Consider the following 12755-nt stretch of genomic DNA (forward strand, 5'->3'; position numbering starts at 1 on the left):
AGAGCAGTGCGACGGTGGACTCAGTTACCTAGGGAGGTTGTGGGCTCTCCCACACTAGAGGCCTTCAAGAAGCATCTGTCAGGGATGCTTTAGGGTGGATTCCTGCATTGAGCAGGGGGTTGGACTAGATGGCCTTGTAGGACCCTTCCAACTCTGCTATTCTATGATTCTATGATTCTATGAAAGCGCATGCCCACGGATGTGTGTGTGTATATGTGCAGCATTGGATGCATGCGCTGACATGTGGAGCCCCTTGCCCACACCCAGCGCTGCAAGTGGCCCTCTGGCCCAAAAGGGCCGCCCACCCTCGCTCTAGGATTTGTCCAACTTGGCACGCTCTTTCCCTCAGCCGTCAGAGATTTCCCCATTGACACCCATCTGCATTGCACAGCCCTCTTTGTGTTCGCGTAGAAGTCCCTTCCATCAAATTGAATGGTAGCAGAACCATTGCTGGTGGAGTCCCCTTGTGTATAAGAAGCACTGAACTGGAGCAACTTTATAGTAGGGTGACCATATGGAAAGGAGGACAGGGCTCCTGTATCTTTAACAGCTATATAGAAAAGGGAATTTCAGCAGGTGTCATTTGCATGCATGCAGCACCTGGTGAAATTCCCTCTTCATCACAACACTGAAAGCTGCAGGAGCCTTGTCCTCTTTTGTATCTAGTCAAGAGGGCAGAGCTCCTGCAGCTTTAACTATTGTGATGAAGAGGGAATTTCACCAGGTGCTGCATGCATGCAAATGACACCTGCTGAAATTCCCTTTTCTAAACAATGGTTAAAGATACAGGAGCCCTGTCCTCCTTTCCGTATGGTCACCCTACTTTATAGCTCGTATATACTGTACGCTTGGCATGGCATGGCATGGCTGTTGTGCAGAACTCTACCACCCACTGAAGCATCTGATAGAACTACCCCTATTGTCTAGGTCAGCATTTCCCAACCTGGTGCCTTCCAGATGTGCTGGACTACACCTAGAAGACTCCAGGTTGGGGAAGGCTGGTCTGGATCATTATATAGTTTGTTCCTTATTTCCAATGGGTATCAAAGTCAGGCACTGATGGGGTTCAGGAAATTCGCTACCTGATGGGTCTGACTCATGCAGGGCATATGCTAGGTCAAGCCTTCCACCACCTGGAGGCCTCCAGATGTGTTTCAACTACAACTCCCATCATCCCTTAGCTGGTGTGACTATGGCTGTGCTAGGTGGTATAGCAGGTGTGGTGGATGACTAGAGCATCTAGTTCTCAGCGCTGAGTCTCAGCTGGATTTGAAAGGCTACCAGCTCTAGAGCCCTGCAGTGGGTTTTTCTCTGTTTCCGATCTAATATAAACCATCTTCAATTCTCCTTATTGGTCAAAACAGGTACAAGAATGGCAAGCTGATCACTTCAAACAGTGAATGCTACAAAACAGATCCAGTGAGGTACAAGCTACTCATAACGGACGTGAGAGCAGTGCATGCTGGGAATTACACTATAGAACTGAAGAACACTAAGCATGATCTCCATCAAAACCACACCATCCCATTGGTAGTGTTAGGTAAGCGTCTGATACGGTGGAATAACTTTCCAGCTTATTCTTCTACTTCCACTTTCTAAGGCCAAAGGATGCCTCGTCACAAGAATGACGAGCAGTCTGGCTAAGTTCTGTCTTTAATGGACTTACAGGTGTCCAGGAGGTAGACACTCAAGGTAGACACTGCTGTTAGTATTAGGGCTACCCCTGGTGCTATTACGACATCTATTGCTACTTCAATAACATCCTGAACGATATGGAAAACCTCAGAATTGACAGGGGCCCTATGCAAAGAGTTTTCCATGGGCAATAGATGGGCGTTGCAGGTGCGATAAGGACACTCGTGTTATTGAGGTGTCTACAGCAGGGATGAGCAAAGGATGTGAACTAGAACTGCTGTTGGAGGCAAAATACTGGGCAGGGTTAAGGGCACAAACTCACGCTTGTTTAGACAAGGGGGAGGGGACGGCCTACAGAAAGGCATAGGCCTTTTTTCTCCTGTCTAAACATTATTATGATTATTATTATTATTAATAATAATAATAATAATAATAATTATTTCTAACCTGCCTCTCCATCCTGATTGAGGCGAGGAACAACAAGTATAAAATACATAAAATATTAATCAAAACACAGTATACATTGTTAAAACTTCCTAAAAACATACTACATACTAAAACCATACGAAACAAACATGCATCGGATTTCCCCTCCAGTCCTTCAAGAGGCCTGAAGGTACGGTAGAACGAGCAGCTCCAACGGACTGCTCAGTGGGGGAAGAAAGGCAGGCCTGTGTGGATAACCACAGCTGCCAAAATGGGGTGTCACAGGGAAATGTCACAGGGAAAATGGCAGGAGTTGGGAAGTGGGTTGGATCTAGGTTTTTAAAATGAAGGCTGAGGTCAGGCTAACCAAGAGCCCCAGGGCTTGTTTCCCTAAAGGTTTCAGTTCTGCCCTCTCTCGGAATGTCCCACTTGGCAGGAGATCACACGTTGTGCTTGCTCTTGGGTTATCCCCGATGTCATGGGTCCTTCTGGAGGGGTTGTTAGTCCTTGCCTTGGGCAGGCTATTTGGACTCGACAGCATCCCAGTCCTTAGGAACATAGGAAGCTGGTTACACGGAGTCAGACCCATCCGTCCATCTAGACCAGTATCATCAACGCTGACTGGCAGCAGCAGTTCTCCAAGGGTTCAGGCAGGATTGTTTCCAACCCTTCCTGGAGATGCCAGGGATCGAACCTGGGGCCTTCTGCATGCCAAGCAAGGGCTCTTCTGCCCCTGAGCCACAGGCCTGCCTTCCTTGGCCCTTGTTTAATGCTCAGGCAGTTGCAACAGCTGCAGGTAGTCCCTCAGCCAGTTGCTTTTAATTTCTTTACTTTTATGTATTTGTTTAAAATATTTCTAGGACGCCTTTCCGGGCCCTCTCAAGGCAGCTCTTCTCTTTGGGGCTGATATCTGGCAATTGCTACAGCCCTCCTCAAATGGGGCTGGTCCAGGGACGTTTGTTTGGGCACATCCCCAATAGGGAGCCCTGCAGATATACTGGGTTTTCATCACCACCGATATCTGTGAATCATTATTCTATCTCGGCCTGGATTTTGCTTATCACATTTCACTTTCAACAGACGTGGAGGAGCCGGTGAGCGCCTCCACTGCAAGCGCTGTGGGCTGATGTAGGCTCATTTAAAAGAGGTACGGATAAAGATCTGCATTGCATTTAATAATCTCTGCCTCTCAACTGGCGGAATGAAAAGCCTTACTGTGCCTCTGTGGAGGCACCGTCTCTTCAACATGGCTCTAATCCGTTTAGTTATTCAGTGAAGGGAGAATCAATTAATCCAGCCCTGTGTTCCAATTTTTCATCCGTTTTTTTTTAAAAAAATATCTCCTCTTCTCTAATTTGCTATGGAAGTAAAATGTCCCTGTGAAAAGAAGGCTGCTGTTCCGTGCATCTTTTCCTAGCCGTTGTGAATGTCAGCTTGGCATGAGCATAAAGGGGAAAGGCTATTGCTCAGGGATGCAGCACATGCTTTGCATGGAGAGGATCCCTGGCGTCCAGGGCTGGCCCAAGACATTTTGCTGCTTGAGGCTAAAAACCAGTTGGCCTCCCCTCCCCGGTTCCATTCTATGTACGAAAACCTAATTCGGCTGGCTTATTTGGTGGCTTCCCAGGTTTCTCCCCATTTTCAAAAGGTTGAATTGTTTCTCCCAAGGATATGAGCCTCATCAGAACAGCAGGAAGGGGGACAAGGAACATGTTTCCCTCCCTTCACTTTGCCTCCGGCTCCTGTCTCACAATAGGGACAGACAAGTTCCTCTTTCTTCACACAGGGAAGAAAGAGGAAGCAAGCAATGGCCACCACGTGGCCCCTTCAGTGGACATTTTTATTGCGATGCTTCTCCTGCGTGCAGCAGGAAATGGCGACATGTTTCGTTACAGTCAAAAATATCAGATTTTTCTGGGGCTTGTTTTTTGACGGAAAAAAAGAGGCGAAGGAGCAGGAGGCACGCGGGAGGCGGATGACACCGTCAAAAGGACCTGCGAAGATCCGTGAGTGGCCAGTAATGATCATGCGATAAAACGCTTGTCTGATGGCGCTCTATGTCACAGGCAGAAAGAGTTTCAAGCTATATTATTATTTATTATTATTATTATTTATTGCATTTTTATACCTCCCAATAGCCGAAGCTCCCTGGGCGGTTCACAAAAACTAAAACAATTCAAAGTATAAAACAAACAGTATAAAAACATGATATAAAATACACATTAAAACGGATTAAAACATACCATACATGATTAAAACCTCTTTAAAACATCCTGAACACATTCTAAAATTTCACTGGATAGGCCTGCCGGAATAGATCAGTCTTTATTGCTTTTTTAAATTCTAAAAGACTGTCAAGTTGACGAATCTCCTCCGGCAGGCCGTTCCACAGTCTGGGAGTAGCAGAAGAGAAGGTCCTCTGGGTAACAGTTGTTAATCTCGTTTTTTCTGGCTGAAGTAGATTCTTCCCAGAGGACCTGAGTGTGCGGGGCAGATTGTACGGGAGAGGGCGATCCCGCAGGTAGCGTGGACCCAAACCATGTAGGACTGGTATTTGGGTTATTTTGCCCCTGAGAACTTCCACAAAATTGAATTCGACCTTTGGCCTGAAAGGTCTTTTCCCCACCCTCCCTTGTTTCATGCCTTTGCTCATCACTTTAATCATGCAGTGACTAGCAAAGCAACTCATATGTTGATCAATGAATAAAGCCGGCACACAAGAAAGGCAGAAACCATGTATCTGTTCCAAACAACTCCTACTTCGATTCGGCTCTTTCTGGATCCATCGTTTGCAGATCTGGAGGGAATCTACACACCGTTCTGAAGGCGCCCCGAAGCCACTTGAGGGCGCCCAGAAAACGCTTGTGTAGTATGTACCTTAATCGTCCCCAGAAGAGGAGGAGGAGGAGGCGTGCTTCGGCGGCGCAGACTGCGCGCGGGCTGCTCCAGGTTCCGTTTCCCTTTAGCCAGCAGGCCCAACGAGAGCTCCCAGCAGCGGGGCTGGGTCGTGGGAGGGAAGAGAGCGAACGGGCGAGGAAAGGGGCGGTGGTGGCAGCGGAGGCCCCTGCGCGGTCCCGGGGGCGTGGGAGGCGCCCTCCCCTTTCCTCGCCTGCCCGCAGTCTGAGCTGCCGAAGCACGCCTCCTCCTCCTCCTCTTCTGGGGACGATTAAGGTACGTACTACACGAGCGTTTTCGGGGCGCCCTCAAGGGGCTTCAGGGCGCCTTCGGAACGGTGTGTAGATTCCCTCCAGTTCCGGTACTGGTATTTCCTCAATGCAGGCTTTTTCATCGCTCAGGGTGAAAAGTTTTTCAGGGCAAAGGTCACGGGCAAGGAATCCCATTTCAGTTTGATGTATTGCTAGTTTTTCACATGGTATTGTTTGGTTGGATGGCATGTGGATGGTGGCGAATGGATTCTCTCATATGCACACAAATGCCCTTGTATGCCTGACAAAATGTGTGGTGTCGTTGTTGTTGTTCCATGAAAGAAGAGACTGTCCCTAAATAGCAGTTACAAACAAAAACCAGTTGGCATAACAATTCATGGGCAGCTAAAAAAAAAGAAAAAAGAGGATTTGTCGCAGGCTGAATTCAATCCACTCAGTCCATCTCTGTTAATGGCTCGGCGCGCTTTTCATCTCCATATTTGTGTACGATTTCACGCACAAGTGCTCTCTGTTGTTCTTTTGTCACTCATCAGCATGGCAGCATGAATTAATCGGGAATCATTATTGCAATTATTGTAAAAATGTCGCTTATCGTCACATACCAGCTCAGAGAATGCTGGTAATTTATACAGTAAGGAAATATTGCTCCGAAGAGAGAGAGACACAGAGAGAAAGGGAGAGACCAAAAGAGAGATGAACAGCAGGTGTTTAGTTTTTTTGCTAACAGATTACTCCCACACACACACACATACACACACACAAAGTCAAGAAAACTTTGCGTTCCCCTCTAAGGATCTGACTCAATAACAATAAAATAAGGGTTCTGTTCTTGCAATGAATATTAATTCCTGGAGGTGAAGGCTATCCATGGCTGCTAGCCCTGATGGCTGAGTGCTATCTCCAGTATCCAAGGCAGTAAGCCTGTGTGCACCAGTTGCAGGGGAACATGGGCGGGAGGGTGCTGTTACACCCGTGTCTTGCTGGTGGGTCTCTGCTCGACAGCCGCTGTATTCTGCTACATCACCAGCTGATTATCTGAAGTCTTTTCAAAGGCAGGAAGCCCTAGAATGCACTGCAGCAACTTTTCCCAGCCTGGTGCTCTCCAGATGTGTTCCCATCACTCCCAGCATAATCTGGGGTCATCCCATGAAGCTGATTGGTGAGAGATGCCGGACAAATAAAAGGAAGGACTTCTTCACACAGCACGTAGTTAAAGTATGGAATCCGCTACCACAAGATATAGTGATGGCCACCAATTTGGATGGCTTTCAAAAGGGGTTGGATAAATTCTGGAGGAGAAGGCTGTTAGTGGTTACTAGCTCTGATGATTATGTGTTACCTCCAGTATCTGAGGCAGTAAGCCTATATACACTAGTTGCTGGGGAACATGGGTGGGAGGATGTTGTTGCCCCATGTCCTGCTTTGTTGGTCCCTGGTTGGCCACTATGTGAACAGAGTGCTGGACTACATGGACCTTCGGTATGATCCAGCATCAGGGCTCTTCTTATGTTCTTATGTTCTCATGAGTCACAGTCCCACACATCTGGAGGTCACCACGTTGGGGAAAGCTGCAACACAATTAATCAAGGAAGAAGAATTAGCTTTTGTCAACCTCCTGCAGGAAGACATAGTTCAAAAAGAAAAATGTTGACCTCCGTGCAGAAGCAGCTGTAGAAACTTGACCATAGAAATGTGTCACATCTCTTCCAGGAAGGCTGCAGGCATCATCATTTTGGTTTCAATCCTACAGCTAATTTTTTGCACAACACTCCGTTCCTGGAATTGAGCATCTTGCCGTGGGATGTCGAAGCCCGCCTCCCACATCCATCCCATAATGTCAAAAATATGGGGGTGTTGGGACTGCGATTAAAATATGCAGTGCGGAATGCAGATGCATGTCTGTGAACATCTGCTGGGGAACCAGACCCCCCCAGGGGTCCTCGGTACATGTCCCAAAGATGTAGGGATGATGTCCTTCCTTATTTTACATGTTAGCTATGGCAAATGCCAGTGTAGAAGCAGCAGCAAGCAAAAGGGCCACATAAAATAGGGAGAGGTTCTGATTGGTGCGGTAAGGATGAGGAGGCACGTGGCTTGGTGGAGCCTGTTTTTCTGATGGCCTAATAAAGCTAAGGCCATTTCATCGGCTTCTCCAGGCTCTGCCTTCATGAAATATCGAGGGCCAGGATCTCTTCTCGATCCTCCCAGAGTGCAGGACACGGAATAACGGGCTCAAGTTAAAGGAAGCCAGATTCCAGCTGGACATCAGGAAAAACTTCCTGACTGTTAGAGTAGTACGACAATGGAATCAGTTACCTAGGGAGATTGTGGGCTCTCCCACACTAGAGTCATTCAAGAGGTATCTGTCAGGGATGCTTTAGGGTGGGTTCCTGCATTGAGCAGGGGGTTGGACTCGATGGCCTTGTAGGCCCCTTCCAACTCTGCTATTCTATGATTGGCTTATTGGTTCAGTTTTTTTCCTGTTTGGCTTCTGGGGGAAGCAGTTGGACCTCTGAGGGTGCTTCCACTGCTACAACAACCCCCCAAAGCCAGTTCAGCAGTCAAGAGAAGCATCTTTGATACAAGGTTCTCAGCTTATATAAGGCCAACAATTTGAACAATTCTGTCTGATCCTTAAAAACTGCCCCCAGAGTGAATTATTTGAGATATGCTTTAGGATAGGGTGGGCAACCTGCAGCCTGATTTCATGTGGCCCTCAGCTTAAGTTCAAAAGTCCTCTGCATGCAAACAGACCGCTGGCAAGTGCGATATATCCCATCCTTGGCATCCTGCTGCATGAGAAGGAAGAACAAGAAAGAGAAAAGTGGGTGGCAAAAAGAGAGAGAGAAAGGGGGGTGGCGGAAAGAGAGAGAGAAAGGGGGGTGGCGGAAAGAGAGAGAGAAAGGGGGGTGGCGGAAAGAGAGAGAGAAAGGGGGGTGGCAAAAAGAGAGAGAGAAAGGGGGGTGGCGGAAAGAGAGAGAGAAAGGGGGTGGCGGAAAGAGAGAGAGAAAGGGGGTGGCAAAAAGAGAGAGAGAAAGGGGGTGGCGGAAAGAGAGAGAGAAAGGGGGGTGGCAAAAAGAGAGAGAGAAAGGGGGGTGGCGGAAAGAGACAGAGAAAGGGGGGTGGCGGAAAGAGACAGAGAAAGGGGGTGGCAAAAAGAGAGAGAGAAAGGGGGTGGCGGAAAGAGAGAGAGAAAGGGGGGTGGCGGAAAGAGAGAGAGAAAGGGGGTGGCGGAAAGAGAGAGAGAAAGGGGGTGGCAAAAAGAGAGAGAGAAAGGGGGTGGCAAAAAGAGAGAGAGAAAGGGGGTGGCGGAAAGAGAGAGAGAAAGGGGGTGGCAAAAAGAGAGAGAGAAAGGGGGGTGGCGGAAAGAGAGTGAAAGGGGGTGGCAAAAAGAGAGAGAAAGGGGGTGGCGGAAAGAGAGAGAGAAAGGGGGGTGGCGGAAAGAGAGAGAGAAAGGGGGTGGCGGAAAGAGAGAGAGAAAGGGGGTGGCAAAAAGAGAGAGAGAAAGGGGGTGGCGGAAAGAGAGAGAGAAAGGGGGTGGCAAAAAGAGAGAGAGAAAGGGGGTGGCGGAAAGAGACAGAGAAAGGGGGTGGCGGAAAGAGAGACAGAAAGGGGGTGGCAAAAAGAGAGAGAGAAAGGGGGTGGCGGAAAGAGACAGAGAAAGGGGGTGGCGGAAAGAGACAGAGAAAGGGGGTGGCGGAAAGAGACAGAGAAAGGGGGTGGCAAAAAGAGAGAGAGAAAGGGGGGTGGCGGAAAGAGAGAGAGAAAGGGGGTGGCAAAAAGAGAGAGAAAGGGGGTGGCAAAAAGAGAGAGAGAAAGGGGGTGGCGGAAAGAGAGAGAGAAAGGGGGTGGCAAAAAGAGAGAGAGAAAGGGGGGTGGCGGAAAGAGAGAGAGAAAGGGGGGTGGCAAAAAGAGAGAGAGAAAGGGGGTGGCGGAAAGAGAGAGAGAAAGGGGGTGGCAAAAAGAGAGAGAGAAGGGGGTGGCAAAAAGAGAGAGAAAGTGGGTGGCGGAAAGAGACAGAGAAAGGGGGTGGCAAAAAGAGAGAGAGAAAGGGGGTGGCGGAAAGAGACAGAGAAAGGGGGTGGCAAAAAGAGAGAGAGAAAGGGGGTGGCAGAAAGAAAAAGAGCAAAGCAGTGGCAGAAAGAGAAAGAGGTGACAGAGGGGGCATGGCTAGATGGGGCGATATCCCGGGGATCATCCTGGGATCATCCCTGTGCACCCACATGACACACAGGGGATCCCGGGGGCAGGGAGGGATGATCCCCCCCTTTCCCTGGGACAGCTGGGACGGGTTTAATCCCAACTTTTCCCACGGTCTTGGGATCGTCCCGAGACCATAGGACATGTGGGCAGCTATCCCGGTGTCGTTCAGGCTCCACAAAAACAAAACGGTGTTCCATAGGTTCATGTCGGGAGAGGAGTTCTGTCAGGTATTGTGGTCCCAAGCCGTGTAAGGCTTTATAGGTCAAAACCAGCACCTTGAATTGGGCTTGGAAACGTATAGGCAGCCAATGCAAGCAGGCCTTGAATTCCAGGGTTTTGCCCATGTTCACACTTGCTCAGGACCAGCGCTGCCATAGAGGCCAGTCAGGCAGCCGCCTAGAGCACCAAGGTAAGGGGGGCGCCGAATGCCACACCTGGAAGTCGCCCTCCCACTCCCAGAGCCGTTCTGGCCGAGTGAGGGCAGCTTCCAGGCGCACTGTTCTGAAGCCGCCCTTCCGCCACCCCACCCCACCCCAGCGTCCCAGGCATAGCTTTGCCCCCGCTGTGGTGGGGCAGGCGGGCGGCTCCACGTTCTGATGACTGGCGTGCCCAGAAGTCAGAATGTGGAGCCATCCGACCACTCCCCCGCCAGCGTCCCGGCTTGGCTTTGGCTGGGCAGGCTCCCAGCCGAAGCCAAGCCGGGATGCTGGAGGGGGGGCGAACGGACAGCTCCACGTTCTGTCGTCCGGGCACGCCAGTCATCAGAACGTGGAGCCGCCCGCCTGCCCCACCACAGCATCCCGCCCAGCTGAAGCCAAGCCGGGACGCACGTTCTGACTTCGGGCGAGGGAAAGGTAAGGTAACGCGGCCTCCATCCCCGCCTGTCTCCGCCTATCTGGGGTGGGGATGGGGGGCTACGCTGGGGGTGGGGTGGGGTGAAAGCAGCTCACCTTGCCTAGGGTGCAAAATAGCCTGGCACCGGCCCTGCACTTACTGAAATGTCCAAACAATCCCAGGGCAGACTGATGTAGAATGTCCTGAAGTCATCTATGAATGTCTTGATGACAGATAAAGGCTCTAGCTAGCAATATCCTGTCCTCCCTCACCTCCAGGCCACTTGGAACATTGCAATTTCCCATGCAGAGATTCCTCTTAGTATGCAGAGGCCCTTTGCTCGGGCCACCCATGTTCCAATCCCACCTGGGAGACAGATGGAATTTAATCTGCCATCAGCAACAGAACCCTCTTGCTGGCTTTGCATGTAGGACTCTTGCGTGTTCAGGAGGTGGCTGATCACTTCAAACAACACCAACAACGTCCCATTCTTCCTTTACATATTTGCACATCAAGGGCTGTCCAAGAAGCTGGAGCGCTGCCGTGTTTTTGTTTTGTTGGATTAAATTCTCATCTAGAGCCAAAGCTTCACGAAGCAAATGTCTTGAAGTATTTGAATGGGCTGGGGAGAGAGCAAAGGGTGATCTTAACAAACAGCTGGCGACTACACATCCTGGCGGGCCAAGAATAAAAACGTGGGAGAAAATGGTTATTCCGGGCTTGAGTACAAAGCAGGGGGGGAACGATTAAGTAAGGGTATTTTTCATTCTCACCCGTAGAACAAATAAACTAGATTCACCGTATCTTTTCAAGAAACTTTTAGGCAACGGCGGTGTTTCCGTTTAAGCTAGCTGGAGGATATGTCGAGCCATTTTACAAAATGGAACAAACGGACTGCAGCCATTTTTCTGCCTTGTCAAATTCCTAGTATTTGGCTTTAACGCTGAGCCAAATTTGCCCCAGAAATATAGTAAACCATATTTCATAGAATCATAGAATAGTAGAGTTGGAAGGGGCCTATGCAGGAATCCACCCTAAAGCACACCTGATAGATGGCTGTCCAGGTGCCTCTTGAAGGCCTCTTGGGTGGGAGAGCCCACCACCTCCCTAGGTAACTGGTTCCATTGTCGTACTGCTCTAACAGTCAGGAAGTTTTTCCTGATGTCCATATTTTATGATATGCAATGGCGAACATGCATTTCACAGCGTCGGACAGCTGACTTGTTAAAGAATTTGGTAAACATTTTTTTCTAACTTCATTCACCAGTCAGGAGACATCCCTTTGAAGAGGTACAAAGGCTGGCCTGGTCAATTTTTTTTAATGTTGGGGTCCTTCCAGTTGAAGGGATCCTAGCGCTAACAATCCAAAGGCATTAGGAAGCTATTCCATCTTTTCTTCCTTAATAAATTTTCTGCAGTTATGAATAGAAGACAACAATGCCTTGATCCCCTGTAAAATTGCATGAACGAGGTAAGGTGACGGCACAAATAAAAAGGCTTGTTTGATGTCCAACATTTAACTATTTGATTTGGGGGAGGGGGCAAAAATTAACATCAAACCCCAAATCATGAAATTTGAATGGTCATCAGATTTTCAAAATTTTCTTACATTTTCTTTTACATCTACATTACTCTTTTCCTACATTTACAGCACCATATACATTGATGGTGCTATATAAATAAATAATAATAATAATATAAGATTTTTAATTGGTTTCAGTGGCTGTAATGCATGTCTTAAGTTTCCTTCTTTTCCATAGTTGTAATTCTGTTATTGTCACCCCAGGTATTTTGTTGTCTGAATTACAAGTAGATCTGATATGCAAACACAGCACTCAACCAAAAATACAAAGGTAAAAACCAGAAATCACCACAATACAACTTTTGCCAGGCAATGCTATGCACACTTACGTGGAAGCAAATTCCATTGAGCTCAGTGAGGCTTTACTTCAGAATCAATATTATAGTACCCTATTTCTTCAACTCTAAGATGCACCTTTTCCCCCCATATAAACATCTCTAAAAACGGGGTGCGTCTTAGAATCGCGGGTGTGTCTTAGGGTTTTTTTTTTCCTTTTGGTCGTACTGAAATTAGTGTGTGTCTTACAATCGAAGAAATACAGTATTATCCTGTAAGTATCCCACTTCTTCTTACATATTAATGGTTAAATAATCTAAAGTTAAATTATTAGGTCAGTTAACTATTATACATTTATATTATTTAATCTCCTTCTCTATTTTCCTTCTCATTTTTATTGCTCTCTTATTTGGGCCGTAAGCTTTTTCTCCTTTTAATCTATTTTACTGCACTTAATTGGCTTTGGTTGCAAACCCTGTGCACACTTACCTGGGAGTAAATCCCACTGAACACTGCAACTTACTTCTGAGTAAGCATGCATAGGATTGCACAGCTAGACATCCAAGAAATAATTATTGTTACTATCATGTTTGGAAGGGAATTTGGTGGCAGGGTCATAGTAGATGATACAT

At 48.1% G+C, this 12755-nt stretch overlaps 1 protein-coding gene across 2 annotated transcripts in view; it reads left to right on the top strand.

The window, feature by feature from the left end:
* The window catches only part of LOC134409211 (vascular endothelial growth factor receptor kdr-like), a 238648-nt gene that overhangs the window by 105678 nt on the left and 120215 nt on the right, over positions 1-12755 (top strand). For both annotated transcript variants that reach the window (XM_063141839.1, XM_063141840.1), the window contains exon 9: positions 1365-1540. In XM_063141839.1, coding sequence (XP_062997909.1) covers positions 1365-1540 — 176 coding nt within the window. The remainder of the gene's footprint in view (positions 1-1364; positions 1541-12755) is intronic.

This window comes from Elgaria multicarinata, chromosome 15 (genome assembly GCF_023053635.1).
Source record: "Elgaria multicarinata webbii isolate HBS135686 ecotype San Diego chromosome 15, rElgMul1.1.pri, whole genome shotgun sequence".
NCBI classification, from domain to species: domain Eukaryota; kingdom Metazoa; phylum Chordata; class Lepidosauria; order Squamata; family Anguidae; genus Elgaria; species Elgaria multicarinata.